General features: G+C 40.4%; 6 protein-coding genes across 12 annotated transcripts in view; 2 read left to right on the top strand and 4 right to left on the bottom strand.

The window, feature by feature from the left end:
* LOC104821392 overlaps positions 1-4,677 on the top strand; it is a 5,246-nt gene extending 569 nt beyond the window's left edge. Inside the window, exons 2-11 of one of the 2 annotated variants that reach the window (XM_010552253.2) lie at positions 9-29; positions 619-705; positions 846-1,798; positions 1,915-2,003; positions 2,110-2,213; positions 2,297-2,387; positions 2,839-2,914; positions 2,996-3,110; positions 3,203-3,734; positions 4,035-4,677. In XM_010552253.2, coding sequence (XP_010550555.1) covers positions 9-29; positions 619-705; positions 846-1,798; positions 1,915-2,003; positions 2,110-2,213; positions 2,297-2,387; positions 2,839-2,914; positions 2,996-3,110; positions 3,203-3,734; positions 4,035-4,527 — 2,561 coding nt within the window. In that variant the 3' untranslated portion in view covers positions 4,528-4,677. Of the gene's footprint in view, positions 30-618; positions 706-845; positions 1,799-1,914; positions 2,004-2,109; positions 2,214-2,296; positions 2,388-2,838; positions 2,915-2,995; positions 3,111-3,202; positions 3,735-4,034 lie in introns of both variants that reach the window. The other variant, XM_010552252.2, reaches the window with a different exon arrangement.
* Positions 4,678-4,864: 187 nt separating this feature from the next.
* LOC104821391 (60S ribosomal protein L13-1-like) lies at positions 4,865-6,689 on the bottom strand. Its single transcript, XM_010552251.2, has 5 exons — positions 6,605-6,689; positions 5,941-6,048; positions 5,674-5,807; positions 5,432-5,590; positions 4,865-5,290 (listed from the first exon to the last, which is right to left on the bottom strand). The coding sequence occupies exons 2-5, from the start codon at positions 6,044-6,046 to the stop codon at positions 5,069-5,071; spliced, it is 621 nt and encodes a 206-aa protein (XP_010550553.1). The 5' UTR covers positions 6,047-6,048; positions 6,605-6,689; the 3' UTR covers positions 4,865-5,068.
* A 54-nt stretch (positions 6,690-6,743) lies between these two features.
* LOC104821568 (60S ribosomal protein L13-2-like) lies at positions 6,744-7,873 on the bottom strand. Its single transcript, XM_010552488.1, has 3 exons — positions 7,789-7,873; positions 7,125-7,232; positions 6,744-6,991 (listed from the first exon to the last, which is right to left on the bottom strand). Exons 2-3 carry the CDS (start codon positions 7,228-7,230, stop codon positions 6,744-6,746), a joined length of 354 nt encoding a protein of 117 aa, XP_010550790.1. The 5' UTR covers positions 7,231-7,232; positions 7,789-7,873.
* A 790-nt stretch (positions 7,874-8,663) lies between these two features.
* LOC104821390 lies at positions 8,664-12,597 on the top strand. The gene is made up of 5 exons (XM_010552250.2): positions 8,664-10,830; positions 10,932-10,990; positions 11,496-11,624; positions 11,832-11,967; positions 12,061-12,597. Exons 1-5 carry the CDS (start codon positions 10,123-10,125, stop codon positions 12,427-12,429), a joined length of 1,401 nt encoding a protein of 466 aa, XP_010550552.1. The 5' UTR covers positions 8,664-10,122; the 3' UTR covers positions 12,430-12,597.
* Positions 12,598-12,725: 128 nt separating this feature from the next.
* Positions 12,726-13,616, bottom strand: LOC104821388. The gene is made up of 2 exons (XM_010552244.2): positions 13,304-13,616; positions 12,726-13,229 (listed from the first exon to the last, which is right to left on the bottom strand). Exons 1-2 carry the CDS (start codon positions 13,593-13,595, stop codon positions 12,841-12,843), a joined length of 681 nt encoding a protein of 226 aa, XP_010550546.1. The 5' UTR covers positions 13,596-13,616; the 3' UTR covers positions 12,726-12,840.
* LOC104821389 (U-box domain-containing protein 32) lies at positions 13,616-19,905 on the bottom strand. 6 transcript variants are annotated; one of them, XR_773073.2, is made up of 12 exons: positions 19,564-19,905; positions 18,728-18,846; positions 18,327-18,448; positions 17,542-17,646; positions 17,136-17,281; positions 16,891-17,033; positions 16,409-16,558; positions 15,480-16,007; positions 14,620-15,348; positions 14,285-14,488; positions 14,012-14,077; positions 13,616-13,683 (listed from the first exon to the last, which is right to left on the bottom strand). XR_773073.2 is itself a non-coding variant. In XM_010552248.2 (11 exons), exons 1-10 carry the CDS (start codon positions 19,745-19,747, stop codon positions 14,306-14,308), a joined length of 2,409 nt encoding a protein of 802 aa, XP_010550550.1. In that variant the 5' UTR covers positions 19,748-19,905; the 3' UTR covers positions 13,706-13,929; positions 14,285-14,305. The 6 variants fall into 6 exon arrangements, 4 of the variants coding, with proteins under 4 accessions (XP_010550550.1, XP_010550548.1, XP_010550547.1 ...); XR_773072.2 differs by lacking the exon at positions 13,616-13,683 and adding an exon at positions 13,706-13,929; XM_010552248.2 differs by lacking the exons at positions 13,616-13,683; positions 14,012-14,077 and adding an exon at positions 13,706-13,929.
* Positions 19,906-21,483: the final 1,578 nt, after the last annotated feature.

The following is a 21,483-nucleotide window of genomic DNA, read 5'->3' as shown; positions in this document are numbered from 1 at the left end:
TGAACCGCTGAAGAAGAGTTGGATTCAAGGTATTTGCGGACGAGATTTTCATTCGCTTCACCAATTCAGAGTTTCTGGGTTTTGTGATGAACAGAGAGAACTAGTGAGATAAGCTGGTCAAATGTCTTTGTGGGTTTGAAAATTCACCTTTTGATCCTTGAAATTTTGGTCCAACGGTGATGGATGAGCACTGGAATAGTGTAGGCCAACCTTATCTAGTTCGATTCCCATGTATGCAGTGCATAGAATTCGTCTTTTTTACCCTTATTTTTCACGCAAACACATATCAGAATCCTATCTGTTAAACTGATGAGTTCATTCGAAGATTTACGTCTTCTTGTTCCTATTGTGAAGATAAATAATAGATGGAGTTGATGTAGAACATCACTTGGCACTTGGTGATTATCCTTTTAGGCCAGAGGAAACCGCCCTTCATTTCACAATGTAGAAATGTTTGAACGTTATGCTTATCAATCAATTGAGGATGTCTATAGTGCATTGCTGAATGAAATTTGATCAAGATTCTTCATTATTCCTATCTATGATTTCTTTATTACAAGTTTTTTAATACCGGTTTTCTGATAGACTGATAACATTCTGAAAGTAGCTTGCTTTCAGGTGTAGTGGGGGCTGGAGTGGCTGGAGTTGTTTTGGTTGCTGGGCTAAGCTATGCAGCAACGTCTCTCAGCAATCGTAACACTTCCAGTAAGTGCAAATGTGTTTTTTTTTATCTTCTAATATAAGACTGTGAAATCTTGTGTCTCAGATTTTAAGCCATCTGTCTTCTCTTTGACGGGAGATTTTAAGTCATCTATGATTCTATATCATTCATGTGTTGAGCTCAGGACCAAAACAGGAAATGCAGCCCTTGACTACCCAGCAGGAAACCACACTTCTGTCTGCTGATGAAAATGTTAACGATGATGATTGTGAGGAGAATGATGTAAAGTACGAGGATAGGGAGACAGAAAACAAGACGGATGTAGATCAGCCTTTTTCTCCTACTGAAGGTGATGAGGCTACTGGTGAAACTAAAACAACACTTGGTGCCGAGTTTTCGTCATTTGATGGTGTCGATAACACAACTGATGGCACAGATGTCACTGGCAGCATCTCCTCGCAAGATAAGCTCGAAACAGATATGATCCACTTGGAATCTGATCCACAGACATTTGCAAGTGAGTTAGAATTCTCTGAAACTGTGGCTGCTTTAGAGTCATCATCTGAAGCAAATATTACAAGTTCAGAAAGTAGCAATCCTGTTGATTCAGAGAAACTGACTTCTGATAATCCTGACGGCCTTCTAAACACCGAACCAACCAAAATGTCTGGCCCAGAAGAGCTTGACACTAAGCAAGAGGAGCCTACTCTATCGTTTTCGTCTGATGTAACTGCTTATGTGACTACTCAGACTGAAACCATTAGCATTTCAGTTGATTCACAGTCAGGATCAACTTCAGATCCTCAGGTTGTGCCTCTGAGTAATATGGAGACTGCTTTCTCAACTATTACTGAAGAGTTTCCCGAGGTAAACAGAACTCCAGAAGACATGGTTGAGAGAAGTACATCATCCATGGAAGCAGCATATGTGTCCAGTGATCAACTAAACACAAGTAGTCCATTTGAGAATAACGAGAGCAGACCACCTTCTGAAATTCCATCTCGTGGAGTTGCATATTCTCCTGCTGGGATTCCTGCCCCTTCTGTTGCTATCCAAGTACATCCTGGGAAGATTCTTGTTCCTGCATCTGTGGATCAGGTCCAGTGTCAGGCACTAGCAGCTCTGCAGGTTCTGAGGGTAATATTTGCTTTTGTTACTTGGCCTTTCAAGATGTTGGTTTGTGTCCCTAGAGATTTGCTCTGGCCCAACACTGAAAATTTGCACTCTGTAATTCCATTTGTTATACTTTTCAGGTTATTGAAACTGATGCTCAAGCCAGTGATCTATGTACACGCAGAGAATATGCTCGCTGGCTGGTGTCTGCCAGCAGTGCTTTATCGAGGTATATTTTTCATGTTGCTGATGCATTTTGTTGGGTTTTAATATTTAACTGTAGTTTCTATAAAGTAATTTCTGAAGTCTATCTATGTCCCCTAAATCTTATGTAGAAACTCAGCATCAAAAGTGTATCCTGCTATGTATATAGAGAATGTTACTGAACTTGCTTTTGACGATATTAGCCCTGAAGACCCTGATTTTTCATCCATCCAAGGTAATTTGAGCGAACACTGTATTTTGAGTTCTTACCGAAACACATATTTACCCTGTGAAGCTTATTCCATAAACGTTTTTCAGGCTTGGCAGAAGCAGGACTTATCGCTAGCAAGCTTTCTGATAATGATTTGCTTAATGATGTTAAAGGTCCATTCATATTTTCCCCTGAAAGGTAGTTGTGTTACTGGTGACTCACCACCCTGTGAAATATCTCTTTTCTTCATGTGTTTCTTCCTTCTGTGGTCAACCCCAATTTTTGTATTGTTATGGCCATATCCTATCATAAACTTTTGCCAGTAGAGCATAGTGCTTTGTTTTGAATACTTGTCAAGCCATGTGACAAAAAAAACTTATCTCTATTCTATTTGTAATTTAGTCTCACATTCTGCTTTTGAGGTTTTGTTTTACATTTCGTATTTCAGACTATTTCTTCTAATGTTGTGGATTTCCTTTTAATGGTCACGATATAAAATCTAAGTAGGTGTCATTATATTGTATACTGAGAGAGTCTGATATATTGCTTCCACCTTATTTGATTCTCACAATTGCTTCTATGTCCATGAATATATTTCATATTTATGGTGAGGTACAGTTATTCTTACTTGAGTTTTTCCAATGCATAGTCCTCTATCACGTCAGGACCTTATAAGCTGGAAGATGGCATTGGAGAAACGACAGCTTCCAGAGGCTGATAAAAAGGTTTCACTTTTTAAAGCTTAGTTCTTGGCCCTTTTCATCCCGTAATTTTGTGGTTAACCTCAGATTCACTTCTTGTCGCAGGTGCTGTATAAACTCTCTGGTTTTATCGATATCGATAAGATAAACCCAGATGCGTGGCCAGCCCTTATCGAAGATTTATCTTCTGGGGAACAAGGAATTGCTGCCCTTGCTTTTGGTATGCTTAGATCTCACTTATGGTCGTACCCTCTCCCACTTACATATTTTTTTTCCCGTAATAATGATCATATTATTCAAAAATCTTTATAGGATGTACAAGATTATTTCAGCCAGATAAACCCATTACAAAAGCCCAAGCTGCCATTGCTCTTGCAAATGGCGAGGCCGCCGACACAGTCAACGAGGAGTTGGCACGCATCGAGGCAGAATCAATGGCTGAAAATGCCGTGTCTGCCCATAACGCCCTTGTGGCAGAGGTCGAGAAGGATGTCAATGCCAGCTTCGAGAAAGAACTTTCCATGGAACGAGAAAAAATCGAGGCGGTGGAGAAAATGGCAGAACAGGCCAGACTAGAGTTGGAGCAGCTGAGAGCACAGAGAGAGGAAGAGAACACACGCTTGTTGAAGGAACGAGCTGTGATAGATTCTGAAATGGAGTTGATCTCGAGGTTAAGACGTGAATTAGAAGAACAGCTGCAGGACGTCATGAGCAACAAGGCAGAGATTTCTTTTGAAAAAGAGAGGCTTTCCAAACTCAGCAAAGAGGCCGAAGACGAGAACCAGCGGATTTCGAGGTTGCAGTATGAACTGGAAGTTGAACGCAAAGCCCTGTCAATGGCCAGGTAAAACAATACCGTTAAAACAATCACTACTTCAAAAAATTTTATAATATTAATGATAGTTAAAATTGCAATCCATTATTATAATATTATTCTAGATAAAAGAAGTATAAGTCATACCATAAAGTCAAAATGCTTCCCCTAAGGTCTGATCCAATCAAAGTTTCAGCTGTATTACTGTTTATGACGGCAAAGTATATGACCATTTTGATATCAACTGTTGAAATAGAGAGAGCTCTTTCATCTGCCCTTCAATATACTTTGTATTGGTTATTCATCTGAGTGGTGGGTCTTTCTGTGAAGGTCATGGGCTGAGGATGAGGCAAAAAGAGCCAGAGAACAAGCTAAGGCCTTGGAGGAAGCCAGACAGCGATGGGAATCAAAAGGGGTTAGGGTAATAGTCGATGAAAACCTTCAAGAGAAGGGCAGGACAGATGAAGAACAAGGCATGTGGCTAAAAGTCGGGGAGCGAGTCTCGGTAGAAGAGACTGAGAACAGAGCCAAAACACTGGTGGAGAAGCTGAGAAAGATGGCGGAGGAAACGGTAGGAAAGTCCCGGGAAGTGATCGGGCTGCTGATAGAGAAGATACAAGCATTGGTTACGGCTATGAAGGAATCAATGGCGAGAGCTGGGGAGAGGGCCTCAGAAATGAGAGAGGCGGCCATTGTTAGGGCAAAGGAAGGGGCGGAAGAGCTTCAAAAGGGGACTGCTCAGATGGGTACGGCTGTGAAGAGAATGGCTGAGGATTGCAGAGACGGAGTTGGGAAGATAACTCAGAAGTTCAAAACAACTTGAAGAGCCCTCTCTCTTCTCTCTTTTGAATAAATACTTCAGCAATAAGATTTTCGTCGTCTTTGTAACATTTTTGTATCGTTTTATACAGTGTTTCCGTTCGGATTGTGCGGTTGAATAAGAAAATGCATCCTCTACAATGTTCACTTTTTATTTTATAAGAATATCATTTCGCTGCATAGCGTTTGAGGGTATACGCATCATGATTCATGACCATTTTCCACCGAACATAAAACCGATCTAAGATCCTAATTTGCTGTATTAACTTTCGATCAGATGCAAATTCGTATAGCATTGTAGACTTTATTAAATCTCAGAACTGATTATTTCGGAATCCTTGAATACAAATATAGTCTGTTACCTCCGATCATTCATGCGATAATGGTACGAAAATACGACGTAGTCTGATAAGTAAATGGAAAACTCATAATCTTTCGGCAAAAGGAGAAAATGGAAAAAACATGAAGAGAGAATGCAATCCGACACAAAATTCAGAACAGAAAACTGAACGACAAAGATTATAACTAAAACCGAGCAGGTCTTTTTACTTCTTCTCTTCCTTCTCGGCCTCGGCAGCCCTCTTGGCTCTGGCTCCCACATGGCGTTGGTTTGTCCGCTCGAGTCTGATCTTGCCATATGCCATGGACGACTTCATGTCCTCGGTGACCTTAACAAGGTCCACTGCCACCTTTTCCCTCCCAATCCGCATGTGATCTCCTTGGACTTGCGTTGTATTCGCAAGCTCCTCTGGAGCAGAGTCACCAGCCTGCAAAATAGGGTTAGCCCAAGAAAATGTCATTATCATAGGCTGAGAGAGAATACTCATCGTATATGCATGAAATAATGATACAAGGTATAGCAAGTGTAAGGCAGCTTTTACAATGTATCGACGTATAAGTGTAGATACCTTGAATTTGCGCGCACGGCGTGGGAATATGACCAGCTTAGCCTTGTATGTCTTCAGCCTTTGGATATTTGTCTGGAGTCCCTCCAAGGAACGGTTCTTGCGGCGGTGATCAACTGCGATACCGATGGTTGGAGCCAGCTTCTTTGGGATACCAGCAGCCTGATTTGTCGGAAAGAGAACCAAGGCATATGTCATCAGTTCAATTTAACAGCTTGAATATCCACAAAGAAAAACAAACAAACCTTGAGCTCTTCAAGGGTAAATCCTCTGCCAGCTCTAACTTTCATGTTGTACTTGAGGGTCTGTCCACGCACGACGGGGCGAAGGGGTCCAGCAGTGGGACGAGGGAAGATCTTCACTGCCTTTTCCTGTCTTGCTGGAAAATAAAACATCACACAAAGGAAATCAAGCAGTAGCTACTGTACCGCAACACGAGTAAAAACGGATCTCATGCTGTTGTCTGATGGGAACCAGAAAACATCACCGGACAAACAGGTGACAAAACTCACCGATCCTTCTTCTGGTTTTCCTGGCAGGCTGGTTGAACCATGTCTTCACGTAGTTCTGCCAATGCTTCTTGAAGTGACCGTTGGGAATGACGTTGTTGTGCTTCATTTCTGCAACAAGCCCAGACAGCATGAGATACAAATAACAGAAAAAATGAAGATAGGATCAATCCATAAGAATAGCACACAAAACAAGAATCACACTTATTTGAACAACTACATAATCTCTTATTCAGATTAACGAGATCATATTAACATATGAACATCTCCCGAAGCTACTGGAGACTTAAATGATTGCATTTTTCATGTTACTGCTGCATAAATATGATGCACATAAGTGACTCGGAAAGGGATTATTGAATCGTAATCTGAGATTCAATCGACACTAGAAACAGTAGACTCAAGAGTCTGAGATTCAATCGACGAACATAAACCCATAAAAAAAACAGATGCAGAACAGAAGCAGAGAGGAAACAATCGACACTATAAATAGTAAACAGACATTAGAAACAACAAACTTAGTCTGAGATCAATCGAACGTGGTGGAAGCAAGTGAAAAGACAGAACCTGAGAGGGAACAAATCGCCGGAGGCAGAGAGAAACACCGAAACAGAGCGCGAGTTGGAGAAAACGAAGAAGAAGAAGAGAGAGAGAGAGAGAGACTTACCGGCTGGAACAGAGAACCGACGACGAGAGAGAGAGGCGGCAGACGAGAGGCAAACGACAATGAGAGAACGCGCTAGAGGGACGGATAAAAGTAGGGTTTATTCTTCCTTTTACATTTCGTTTCTTTTATTTAATTTTTTTTAACGGGCTTTGGGCCCGTCAGGCTTAAGCCGATCAAGTCCGAGTCCGATTTGATTTTTTCGGACCTGAAATTTCAAACCCGAATCCAATATTTTCGGGCGGGCTTGGATCCGGATTAGCTCTTCAAGGGTAAATCCTCTGCCAGCTCTAACTTTCATGTTGTACTTGAGGGTCTGTCCACGCACGACGGGGCGAAGGGGTCCAGCAGTGGGACGAGGGAAGATCTTCACTGCCTTTTCCTGTCTTGCTGGAAAATAAAACATCACACAAAGGAAATCAAGCAGTAGCTACTGTACCGCAACACGAGTAAAAACGGATCTCATGCTGTTGTCTGATGGGAACCAGAAAACATCACCGGACAAACAGGTGACAAAACTCACCGATCCTTCTTCTGGTTTTCCTGGCAGGCTGGTTGAACCATGTCTTCACGTAGTTCTGCCAATGCTTCTTGAAGTGACCGTTGGGAATGACGTTGTTGTGCTTCATTTCTGCAACAAGCCCAGACAGCATGAGATACAAATAACAGAAAAAATGAAGATAGGATCAATCCATAAGAATAGCACACAAAACAAGAATCACACTTATTTGAACAACTACATAATCTCTTATTCAGATTAACGAGATCATATTAACATATGAACATCTCCCGAAGCTACTGGAGACTTAAATGATTGCATTTTTCATGTTACTGCTGCATAAATATGATGCACATAAGTGACTCGGAAAGGGATTATTGAATCGTAATCTGAGATTCAATCGACACTAGAAACAGTAGACTCAAGAGTCTGAGATTCAATCGACGAACATAAACCCATAAAAAAAACAGATGCAGAACAGAAGCAGAGAGGAAACAATCGACACTATAAATAGTAAACAGACATTAGAAACAACAAACTTAGTCTGAGATCAATCGAACGTGGTGGAAGCAAGTGAAAAGACAGAACCTGAGAGGGAACAAATCGCCGGAGGCAGAGAGAAACACCGAAACAGAGCGCGAGTTGGAGAAAACGAAGAAGAAGAAGAGAGAGAGAGAGAGAGACTTACCGGCTGGAACAGAGAACCGACGACGAGAGAGAGAGGCGGCAGACGAGAGGCAAACGACAATGAGAGAACGCGCTAGAGGGACGGATAAAAGTAGGGTTTATTCTTCCTTTTACATTTCGTTTCTTTTATTTAATTTTTTTTAACGGGCTTTGGGCCCGTCAGGCTTAAGCCGATCAAGTCCGAGTCCGATTTGATTTTTTCGGACCTGAAATTTCAAACCCGAATCCAATATTTTCGGGCGGGCTTGGATCCGGATTATGACGTGGGCCAAAACTGAAACTGTTAGGGTTTGTTTGGGCTTCATAAAATACACCCGGCCCATCACAACCCAGATTTGAGATGCTTATAATATACAATATTTGCTTGTTATTTTTTGTATCGAAAAATGTACATCACACTTTTTTTAATCCTTCCAAAAGTAATATGGATATTTAGGATTTGATCTGAATTTAATTTGAAATTGACGCTGATTAATATTGATGTTGATGTGAAAATTTTAAGATTAATTTTTTTTAATGAAAATCAAATTCGAAGGTAAATCTGAAATTACAATAGAACGAATATACTTTTATAAAAAAAAAAATTCAAACGCCATACCATTGAATTAAAATTTTTTTGAACTATAATAATATTACATTTTGTAAATATGATATGAAATAAAATATTCTCTTTTCATGTTTGTATATAAATATGGTTGTATACGGATCGACCCAATAACAGTAGTTTGTATATTTGTAGTTAACATAATTTGAGAATGTAATCGGTTTAATTTCGAACTTTGTTAGAACCTTTTTTTTTATATAAAAGGTTAAGATCTTTGGATTTCTATGTTAATATTTATTTGAAAAACCACGAATACACAAACTGAAAAATAAGAAGGTAGCCTTCGGGGACAGGTCAGTTGGTTGGGAGTAGAGGGGGCAACTCCTTGAGGTGGGGGTTCGAACTCTGCCGCCTTCCTTTCTCTGACCTGTTCGCCTGTCAGTCTATCACAATGGGTTGATTTACATCATACGCGTGTGTTGCAGACTCGTGCGCGTGGACTTTGGGTTTGATCCGCAGGCATCTAAGTCCAACTACGGTCCGAGCGTTAGGTGCGTCTGATGGCCAGGTCTGGATAGGGGACTGTTAGGCGCGGGTGGTGGCCAGTTCGTCTCTATCAGCCTATCATAATGGGATGATTTACATCCTACGTGTGTGTTGCAGGCTCGTGCGCGTGGACTTGGGGTTTGACCCGCAGGTGCCTAAGTCCAACTACGACCCGAGCGTTAGGCGCATCTGGTGGCCAAGTTTGGATAGGGGACTCTTAGGTGCTTACAAACCGTTTGTAAGGTAGGTAGTCACGGCTTTTCAAATGTATAAAAAAAAAAATAAGAAGGTAACCGTTTTACACGTATCACGTATTAGACAATGCTGACGTCATCATAGACGTCAGGTTCTGGTTTCTCTGGGTTTTCAATTGGGTCGCTGTGGCTCCTTCTTCCATTATTGTTTGACTCTTTGGTAGTTTAGCAGAAGCTGCCACCACCATTGATTTCTCTCTCTCGACTCTCTACTGATTAAATATGATCTTTGATTTTGGTTTGCCGTTCTGTTTTCTACTTCACCAATTCACTCATTTGCTTGGGTAATCATCACTTTGTCTTCTTCTTCCGCCACACAAATTCAGAAGGAAAAAAAAAAAAAGAAAGAGAAAGAAGCTAAGCACGAGGTCATCGAGTGGGTCTCGTTCATGGCGTGAAAACCTGTTTCTTCGTCACCGGAGTTGCCTTTTTTGGGGGGATGTAACCGTCACTTTTTCCTGCACAATTCACTGTTCTCTGTATTTATGGAGTTGGGTTTCTGCAAGAGTTTCCAGGTTGGGGGAATTTTGAGTTTTTCGAAGGCGGAATCCCTAATTTCTGGGTGGTGAGTTAAGTTCCCGTTCCGAAGTTTTCGAGTTTTGGGTCTTGTTCTAGAGTGGCAATCACGACTATAAGCTTGAGCATCGCTCGTTATGATTATTATATTGTTTCTGATGATCACAGTCGAATCTTTTGTCCATAAATGTTAGTCAAACCAATCTCATATTGCTGCTTCTCCGTGCAACATTTATCGTCTGGGATCAATTCTTGTGCTACATAGCTCGTCCATCGCGGAATTTTCGAGGTTCTGTCTCTTCAGATCCCCAAGATTCCGTAGTTCCAAGTATAAAGTCCGAATATTTCATTGCATATACATCAAAGTCCTACTTACTTTCTGGTTTATTTATTGACCTTAGCATTAAGGTTTTACATTTAGTTCAAAGTTCAATGATCATCATCATATCATACACTGTATGAGTCGACTTTGTTCATGTCGATTCTATGTGGGTTGTGCCCTATTCTAGAATGTGTTTACTGTCTGGGGTGTGCACGTTGGGCGTGGAAACGCTGCCTTTACACGGCTGGTCATGACAGTGAAGATTGGGGGATTGCATCTGCTGAAGAGTTTGAACCCGTCCCTCGGTTATGCCGTTATATCTTAGCTGTTTACGAGGATGATATCCGTCACCCGCTCTGGGAGCCACCGGAAGGCTATGGAATAAACCCTGATTGGTTGATTCTAAGGAAAACGTATGAAGACACCGGAGGGCGTGCTCCTTCATATATACTATATCTTGATCATGATCATAGTGATATAGTTCTAGCAGTCCGGGGGTTGAATATGGCAAAGGAGAGTGATTATGCTGTGCTTTTGGATAATAATCTCGGGAAGAGGATGTTCGATGGTGGGTATGTTCACAATGGGCTGCTGAAAGCTGCAGGATGGGTGTTAGATGAGGAATGTAACGTCTTGAAGGATCTAGTCGTGAGCAATCCGGGTTATACTCTGACTTTTGCAGGGCATTCCCTTGGGTCAGGTGTCGCTGCAATGTTGGCTTTGTTAGTGGTAAGGTATCCTAATAAATTGGAGAACATAGATAGAAAGAGGGTCAGATGCTACTCTATCGCACCTGCAAGGTGCATGTCATTGAATTTGGCTGTCAGATATGCAGATGTGATCAACTCTGTTGTTCTTCAGGTGAAGTTTTTACCTTCCCTGGATGAGTGCGTGTATGTATACATCAAATGGTTGTTGTTTGAATGTCGGGTCCCAAATGATATTTTTTGGTTTTTGTCCAGGATGATTTCTTGCCCAGGACAGCGACGCCTCTAGAAGACATTTTCAAGTCGCTTTTCTGGTACTGATCTCTCGAAATGCATCTTTGTCTCAAATAATCATCTGAGTATATCAAGTATTGTCCCAGAGTCAAGTGGTGAAACTTGGATTGGAAGATGATAATAGACATTTTCTCGTGAATCGTATATCTGGGAAAAGTCTGAAGTCATGCCCTTTGTGTTTTCTTGTGTTTCTTGTGCTGTGAAATGTTCTATCAATGGGAAGAACCTCTGTTAGTCATCTGTCTTGTTTAAGAAAATATTTGAACATATCATTATCTTAACTAACTAACAGTGTTTATCAAACTCTCATCTGAAGCCGAACTGGGAGAATTTGCTTTGCCTGATGAAACTCGAGACATTTTGATCAGCTGCTTATGCCCGGAAGAACTCAAAAGTTTTGTCCTTTATACTTGCTTGCGTTTCTTGCCTGGAAAAGTTCTCTTTTATGGTTAAGGAGCTTCTGTAAGTTCTCGTCTGTTGCAGTAATGGGGGGTTTGTGTTAATTTGATTCGTTTTCATGGACAGTTTGCCGTGCCTGCTATGCATAAGATGCATGAAGGATACATGTATTTCAGAAGAGAAGATGCTCAAAGACCCTAGGAGGCTATATGCACCCGGCCGCATGTACCATATCGTTGAAAGAAAGCCTTTCAAGTAACTGATCCTACTGGCCATGGTTTCGGTTCATTCACATATAGGAATTCATGTTCTTTGGTAGTTCAGTTATGGTGTTTGAGATAAACTTCATGTTATTTTTCAACCACCCATATCAAATTTCATGCCCGGTTTGGTTATTAATACTTTTGTGAGATGAGAAGATGGTAGAAACTCTCGTTAATTTTGTTCGGATTTTTTTGGCAGACTAGGAAGGCATCCTCCAGTGGTGAAGACAGCGGTGCCAGTAGACGGGAGGTTCGAGCACATTGTTCTTTCTTGTAATGCAACTTCCGACCATGCCATCATTTGGATCTTACGGGAATCCCAGAGGGCTCTCGATGTAAAGTTTCTCCCCTGCCCTCTTAGTTTTCGTCCTTCATTTTTTGTCATTACTGTCTCATAATAACCGAGCCGGAGAATATGATATGCTAAGATAATGATGGAGAAGGAGAAGAGGATGGAAATACCGGCGAAGCAACGGATGGAGAGGCAAGAATCTTTAGCCAAAGAGCACAACCTCGAGTACAGAGCAGCCCTTCAACGTGCTGCAACTTTGGCCGTTCCTCATGCCGACCAACCTCCTTCCCTGTACGGAACCTTCCACCATGAGCAAGAAGAAGAAGAAGAAGAAGATTCCTTGATCGGGTCATCAGTGGAGGGAGAATCATCATCGTCTCCCCTCCTGCCATTCGAGAGAAGCAGGCACAGCAGCAAGGTGAGCTGGGACGAGCTTATCGAGCGACTCTTTGACAAGGATGGTTCCGGTCACTTGGCCCTTAAGAAATCTCAGAGTCTCCGATGATCAACTTGATGCGGTCATTCTCATGAGCTGGGTTTTTTGTGGGTTCAAATTTATCCCTTCATTCCATGATTTATTCATACGGATGAAATTATGTGTAGAAACATGTTGGTTAATTGGACCGACCATACCGGTCTCGGTTTTTAAATAACCATTCGGGTATTCATTCCATGGAAGAAGTTTCTCCAAATGGAAGTTGGAATAGAAATATTTCCCTCATTTGAACATCCAGAGATTGATTCATGTGATCTCAAATAAAAAACACAAAGGAACATTATAAATAACAAATGCAAACGAAGTACGAATGCTTATAGTATGGCATTAAACACAACCCATAAGAACAAGCACATACATGTTACATGTATATGTGTATACATATATGTGTGTGTGTGTGTACATCTGAGGATGGTACCATCAATCAATTTTATCAGCAGAGAAGTAAATCTCACAGGCTCTCGGGAGAAAAACAGGCAACAAGAGACCAAACAGATTGAAGGACCATATTAAGATGTTGGCCGAAGCAAGGGCTCTTCCACCGTAGACCCTCATCGGACCACCGGGCCGTTCAGTGGCCGACGGCGAGAACTCGGCCCTAATCCAATCCAAGAGGGCGAAGACACGGCGAGCGTTGGAGAAGACAGGTCCAAGAATTCCAATGGGCATAGAGAACTTGTCGGAAAAACCTATCGGTTCCATGAAGGATTGGCCGCAGAGGAGGAAGAGATGCTTAGATGCTGCTCTTGCCCCTTCCAGATCCCCCCGGAATATTCCATCTCCGATGTAACAGATCGGAAATATCAAGCCTGAAAACGCTTATCACGTTTAGTCAGAATATGCTCTCACGAGACTTGTTTCACACACAAAAAAAACATCGTACCAAAAACAGCCGTGGCGAGGAAGTAAGCTCGGAAAAGCTTGGCGTTAGGGTTTGAGAATCTTCGCCTCTGCTCATTTTTCCTGGGAGGAAATGCGAATCTCGAGAGGAAGATGTATAAGTAAACATAACTAAACACCACAAACGCGATTTCTTCGACGCCGGCGAGGCCCTTCACCGCCAAAAAAACCATGACGCCGGCCAAAAACAGCTGCCTCCGGAGGCTGATGAGACCACCCTTCCGCGGCGGCGGCGGCGGAGCTGTTGGGGGGTGTTCTTGTATCTCTTCCGACATCGGTTTCTTTGGAGAGAGAGTTTTGGGTTTCTGTGGAGAGATAGGGAGAGAGAGAGAGAGTAGCGAACTGTCTTGTCCTGGACCTTATCTATTTCCATGCCTCACAAAAATATAGAAAGAAAAAGCAATCAAAAGAAATTGTGGGTGTGAAGAAGTACGTACAAGGAAACACATATATACACGTAAAACAACGTGTTTTCTCTCTCTCCATGCAGAATTCAACACTTCTTGATTTGATACCCAAACTGTTCATCCAGTTTCAGTAATGCCTTCGGGAGAATCTTTGTTGGATGCCGATTTGGTCACATCATATTTAAGAGAGCTTGGGATAACTCTGTCATAATATACATTCAAACGCATAATATTCTTCGACCATAAGATAACAAGTCCAGATTCAATAACGAAAGAAATCACACCTTTGTAACTCCATTTCTATCTACAAAGACATCGAACCTCTCCCAACTTGTGGCTTCAATTAACAACTGCGAGTTTTGCAGAGTAAACAAAAGGGGAAAAGGCAGTATACTTCTCTACAGGGTGCCCGTCAAAAGAATAGCGGTATCATCTAAAAATGGAAAGATGATGTCTTCTGAAGAGGGTTTTTCTCCTATGTCGGTGAAATAGGCGGCGTGGAAGAATTTACTAGAGATGGGGGTAACAAAAGAACGAGGGTAAGAAGAAGAACGTACATACATACACGCCTTGCCTTTTCACCAACGGTTTTGCCAGTCTTGAATGGCTTGTTGGAGAGCACGGTTCGGGATGAGGTTGCAGTCTTCCATCGTGAGGTTTGTCATCGGTGAAGTGTCGTGTCCATTCACCAGCCATTCTCGGATTGCTTCTGCTTCATATGTGAACCCATCTGCTGCTATGAGCGGATCTTTCATCACTTCCTGCGTTGGATCATCAATGCAGTAAAACAAAGCTTGAGGCTCAACTGGCATATAAATGCTCATGAAATACAAGATTTCATAGGTTCAGGTTGATAAAGAAGCAGAAGGGAAATCGATGAGATTTTGAGTACCTGGAAAATGGGACAGAGGAAGTGAGAAGGAGCCCGGCGTGGAACTTTGTGGTCTGAGTATGATGGTGTTGATGACGATGATGATAAATTTTCGGGAACCCTCATCCGCTCAATCACCCGCAGAACCACAGACAGGTCTGGTCTATTCAAGGGGTTCTTTTTACAGCAACGCATCGCCACATTTGCCAGCTTTCTGGCTCGAGCAACTGGCCAATCTCCAGCCGAACTATCCAGAACCGCACCAAAGTTATCATTCTCTAAAGCACATTTGACATCTCTCAATATACCCGAAACAGGTCTCCTGGTGAGCAGCTGGAGGAGAATGATCCCGAATGAATATACGTCTAATTCTGGTGTCAACCGTCCAGAGACAAAGAAATTCGGATCTACATGAACAGGTTTGTTAATCTTCACTTCTGGAATCAACTGCGAAATACCGTAGTCAGTGGTTTTGGTGACAAGATAGGAATCAAGGAGAATCTTGGATGGTTTCAGATTTCCATGGATGATGCAAGGCATGTTGGAATGGAGAAACAAGAGGGCAGAGCAAATCTCTGAAGCAATCCTGATCCGAGTTTCCCATGAAAGCGGGGGAATGTTGTGTCTGGTGGAGAGACGGTCTTCGAGGCTGCCATTCTCAATATACTGATAAATGAGGGACTGAGACTCTGTGCAAGCTCCCATCAATGTCACCAGATTCGGATGCCTCACCCTGCTTAAAATTTCCACCTGATATCCAACCAAAAATCACAGCATGAATATACATCGGAGGGGATGTACATACATGCGCACACGTCTTCCAACAATATATTCATTTTCAGAAAAATCGGCACATGGGTATACACACAAGGTCTTTTTACCTGATGCTGGAACTCCAAGTGATTCTGGGAGCCATAAGAAGGTAACATCTTTACAGCAACTTGAATATGTTGAAGATAACCCTTGTAGATGCTTCCATAATTTCCTTCTCCAAGTTTCCAGGAGGGGTCAAATTCGTTAGTAGCTTCATTGAGTTCCATGAAGGAATACTCGAGAATCTGCGTTCCACGAGAATTTTCAGACTCTCCTTTTACCAGTTTTCTCAACTCATTCACCTCCCTCACCGCTTTCCCATGCTCTATCTGCATCTCATCCCTTTTCTGCTTGAAGCTTTTCAAGAGCTCCATAGCTGTCACGAATTTTTCATCATATTCTTTTTCCATGTCTCGAATTTTGCGAATTTGATTCTCCAGCTGGAGATTTTGGCCTTGAACCATCTTTAGTTCTTTCTTGAAATTGTCATGCTGGTCCATTACCTTCTTTACATCTTCTTTCTCCCTTCCCAGCAATTCTTCCAGCTTTTTTCTTCGGCTCATCTCCTTCATGCATAAGCTTTCCAACGCTTTTGACTGCAAAATGGCATAACAAAACACAATCAGTAACCTGGAGAAACAAGATTTAACAATACAAGTTTCATAAAATAAACATCTCTAGCACCCGCACCAGCTATTATTGCTCCTGCAACTAAATGTTTATTACTCCTCAGAGGCATACCATGCTCATCTAGAGGTGCTGATTTCAAAACAAATTCAAAGTAGAATCTATGACGTGTGGGAGCTTAAATAACAAACTTTTCACTGATCATTTGTTTTGATTGGCTGACAAAAGAAGGTACCTAATGCTAGCTAGATATGCATCTCCTGATACTAATTTATCAATTGGCCAACATGGAAAAATGGACAGGGATTGGAAAGAAACCATGTAAAAAATACCTAACTAATCGAGTATTAATAAACAATAAATGCATAACCTTGCATATAGCCTCAAAGGTACTGTCATCCTCTTTCTGTTTGTTTCCAGCTTCTTCATAGATAGTTCTCTCTGCCTGGTCCATGGCATTATTGAATTTATCATACTTATGATGAACTTTGTGTACTACCTCCTGATCACACTTCACCTCCTGAAATTCCACATGTATCACCCGTTTATCAGCAGGTTACAATGTTTGCTCCACTTAAATCAAATGTATACAACATCCTCTTCTCTTGATATGGAAGTTCTGCTATATGATGCAAATATAAATTACTCTCCATAACTGTTTCCTCAAAACCATGTTTCACAGCATCTGTATACAAAACGCTTGAGAACAAATCAGCTGCTGAGATTAGTATCCTGTCAACTATAACTTATGCAAAGGACTTACGAACAAGGTTTTAAATTTGTGGATTTACTAACTAACACATACTATCAGTTATCAGAGATGGAAGTATAGCTGAACAAAACTCCTCTCACCTCATCGGTTAACTTAGTTGCTGTATCCAAGCCAACAGGTTCTGGGGCAACCAGTTCACCAACAGAGGAACTTGAACCGGAAGAGACACGAGGAATGGAACTCCCTGCCTCTTTCTCCAATTCACCTGTGTCTTTGTCAGCATCTGCAGGATTCTGTAACAAGGTTATCTGCGGAGACAGAAAACCAATCGAAAGTCACAAGTACGACAGGCGAGGCAACCTTGCAAGTCCAGGGCAACTGCTACCTTGTTCAAGGAGGCTACGCCAATAGCGTAGTCTTCTCATCATATAAGATGATTCCAAGTTTTCTGATTTCCTTGTCTCGGCATCTGAATCTCGCTGTACTAAAGGAGGCCTCGATTCCCTGTTAGTACTGTCTTCATTTGTTGCCCTGTTAAGAGAATTAGTACCCATTTAAAAAGGAAGTGAGGAAAACCACAATAAATTTGAAGCAGAGAGCTGAATGTGACAGATAATCCAGAATTCAAATATAATGATTTAAGCCAATAGTTAAAATGGATTGCCCGAGATTATACAAGGGTTTCTTTACACGTATTTTAACAGCCAACTTAGGATCATCCAAGACCATTATTCAAAGTATATTTCTTTCTTTTATAGCCAGAATAGCAATTTCCCAGGAGAAGAATTCACCTTGTAAAGATAAGGTAACCCTTGCACAGAAACCAAATATGACAGGAAACAGGTGCTCTCTGGCAAACAAATATGGCTTTCTTGGACTTCAAATCGGTCATTTTCCTGTCATTTCAATTTAATTTGATCACATGAGGCCCAAAAAAGGATTATTTAAAAACAATGACCGACATAGAATCATATCCAACTATCTCTCATCATATTTCTTTCTAGAGAACTTACATCGCTGAACACTAGAATAGAGCTGATAACTAGCACCCAAACTTAGATAGTTAGTAATATATCTTTCAGTCAAATGAACATGGTGATCTGAGGACTTGTCTGAATACATTTGCATGAATGGGATTAAATGAATTATTTATTTGCAAAACCAATATATCAGCTCGAACAAGGTCTCCATTACCTTCCACACCAAGGAAGAATTCTCATCACAAAATCAGCTGTCAAACTCATTAATCTCAGTTCACTTTAATTTCAGTAATGAATTCACAGAATTTTTCCCCTGCATTTATTCTATAATTATATACGGTTAGGAGACACAAGGCACTAGTTTTTTCTTCTATCCAAACAGAGACTTTGCATATGTACTTCTTCTTAACCTTAATCCTTAGAGGAAATTGCTCCAAGAAATGAAACCAGAATCCTAATGGCCCAAAATCTTCTACTATGGAAAAGCAGAAAGTGGGAAGACGATTGGGGATGTCTTGAAACGAATGTTTGTCAAGGATGGCAGCAGAATGGTTAAATTCACGCAAGGAGCGACAAAATTTATGCATATTCCGTACCATGAATAATGCTTATCTGATGCAGCTCCCATTACAAACCACTTAATCTTGTGCCGAGTAATTAGTTCAACAATACCCTCCTCTATATTTGGCCTCGCAATCCACAGCTTATCTGTTTGAACCTAAAAAACACTAGATCAATCTGTCAGTCTATCAAACGAAAGGGTCCAACAAAGAAAGTCCAAACTTTGCAACTTGCAAGAATTATGTGAAATCAAACAACGTTTGCTTATTTATTTTTCTCTTTTCTTAATATCAAAATCATCCACCCAGACTCCAGGAACATCCAAACTGGGTTGCCACGTTTTATTTCACAATGACATTAGAACAGCAATATATGTGTTTGCAATCAACAATAAACAAGAGAGAGAGAGAGAGAGAGAGAGAGAGAGAAGCAGTACCGCAGTTTCAGATAGAAGTCGAAGATAAGAATTCATAAGCTCGTCCAATTTTTGTCTCTCAACGTGCTCAATCACCTTGACAGAATCTTGTCTAAATTTGCCAGCAACAAGTTTCTTGTCTGACAAGGGTAAAACAAATACTTAGAAACTACTAACTTTTCAACAACCTTAACAATCAAAGGGGAATGAATAAGGAAAACAACGAAAATCTTGAGAGAAACAACTCAACCCTCGATGTTCAAGCTTACGGCGATAACATCATATTTTTTCAGTTTCAAGACACCATGAAACCCGTCTTAGTGAACAAGCATCACTAAACACTGACTTGTACAGCAAAGCCAATGATCAATTCTATTCACATTATCCCGGTGCATGTAGTCCTTTGATCATACATCTCTCTTCCTCTTCTTCCAGGTTTTTGGTAAAATTGAAATTGGAGACAAGAATCAATATGCGAACAGTTTTTTACATTCTCTTCCATCTTCTCAGTGATCAAACATAGCACACGAGCAAAACCACAGAATTCCAAAAATAAAGGAAGAAACTTGATGAACATCTTTATGGTCTCGATTAGATAGCTAAAGAGTTCTGTATCTCTCTGATTTCCTTTATTTTCCTCAGTAACCAAAAAGATCATCAGAAATATGCTCCACATTGCAGAGAAATGTCAAAGTAGACCTTGGCAAGTCAAACTGTTCGCAAACCCCAGATAATGAACGAATTTCCAATTTTCACTGGATTTCTTCCATTTTCCCACTAAGCAAACAGATCACATCACAAAAACTATAATTCACCCCAAAATCGAAAATCAGAGAGAAAGAGAGAGAGGATCTCACTCCACGGCGCGGGCCGAGCAGGGCGGTGAATATGAAGCAAGCATATCCTCTTGCCGGAGAAATTTCGCGCCGCCCAAAGCACCGTCGTCTTACTCCTCTCCACATCCTCCGCCACCGCAACGAAGATCGTCTCATCCAAGTTGAACACCGCTTCATCTCCGCCGATCTCTCCCACACTCCCCATCTCTCTCTCTCTCTCTCTATCTATCTCTATACGTATAGACGGATATACATACGCCTGTAGCACAGAATCGCTTTATAAAAAGCTCGTCGGATTCCTCTAAAGGAATCGTTTTTTTTTCCTGGTTCGCTGAGTCGCTGACTCGGTGATGAGTCAACCGATTTTACCAACTTGGAAGATAAAAAGTTTGGCTCATTCCGGTGAATGTCTCTCCTACCTCCGGGAAAAATGTCTCTTTTTTTTTCAAATCCGAATTATTGCCAATGGGCAATGGACAAACTTTAAGTCATGCAAGAAAAAATTAAAATTAAAATTAAAATTAAAATTAAAATTAAAAATAATAATTAAGAATAGCAGATTGATTAATTTATATATATATATATAAGAACAAAATTCGTGCTAAATATCCATCAAATTACAATAAATATATGAGTAAAAACAATTAATTTGTATATTGAATAAAGAAAATCGATATAAAAAATGTAGAAATGAGATAATGCAGAATAGCTCAAACCAAAGAAATAGACCAAATCCGGAGACCAAGTTGGAGAAGTTGGGTTATATGCTTAGAAAGAAGATCAAATTAAAAAACACTTGGACACTTGAGAAAGACATGTTATTGTCATTGTCTATTTTATAACAAGTTTAAAGCTGCAATATAATAACATGACCGTTTTATATGTATTGGTATTGCTATTACCTCACCACACTAATGCAATATGTAAATTAAACATCGTTCATTGAAAATTAGTGAATTATTTGTCTCGAATTTCAATTCATATGTTTATAATTATTTCATTTTTAAAATTATATTAAGCAAAATAAATTGATTGAATGATTATCAAATGGTGACACGATCTCGTTGATATGTTGGTGGTCCCAAATTTGAAATATATATATATATATATATATTTGTGGTCGGTCCTTTATCTAGAGCCTACCTTGTTTCCTCATATCCATAAATATTCTATCCCCCAAAACCTAATAGACTTAGACTACTCCCCTAATGGTACACAACCAAAACATAGATTATATATATGAAAGATATAATGAAATATATTTGAAATTCCTTATACTTTTTTTCAACTTAATTACTGTTTACAAAAACAATGATGGAATATATTTCAAAAAATATCACAGCAAAAGTTTTGAATAAAATGATTTTGATTGATTTATTATTATTATTATTATTATTTCATTCAACCATTTTCATTTTATTCTATTACGATTTACATGTATAGAGTTACCATGAGGAGCTTGATGTTGCTAGACCAAGAGAATCTTTTTTAATTATCCACTTATCTTTTATTCCATCCACTAGTGTCATCTTCCTGTCTATCTGAAGTATTTTACATAAGAAAACTGTAATTTCATAATAAAAAACATTTTCTAATGACAATGCAAGAGACGACTTATGAGGTCCCGAGCAAATTCGTCAAACCCAACAGTCCCAAAGTTTTTTTTTTTATAATCCGAAAGTTCACCGGGTGTTTGACCCGACTACATCTTCCAAAGGATCGGATAAGTCCATGTGAATGCTCCTCCCCATGTTTGGGTTTAAATCCAGGATAAGAGTATGCTTTGCATGTTCTCTTACCACTTCACACTAAAACTTGAAACTTATCACTTTATAGAAGAAGAAAAAAAACTTAAAATTAGGGGTTAGCATTTGGAATCGGATATGTATTGAGTCCATTATTTTGGAGTTTGGTTCTTTTTGTAATACATATATATATATA

This window comes from Tarenaya hassleriana, unplaced genomic scaffold (genome assembly GCF_000463585.1).
Source record: "Tarenaya hassleriana unplaced genomic scaffold, ASM46358v1 Cleome33, whole genome shotgun sequence".
Classification (NCBI taxonomy): domain Eukaryota; kingdom Viridiplantae; phylum Streptophyta; class Magnoliopsida; order Brassicales; family Cleomaceae; genus Tarenaya; species Tarenaya hassleriana.
Note: the sequence above shows the minus strand (reverse complement) of the source record. Positions and strands in the feature narration are given on the sequence as shown.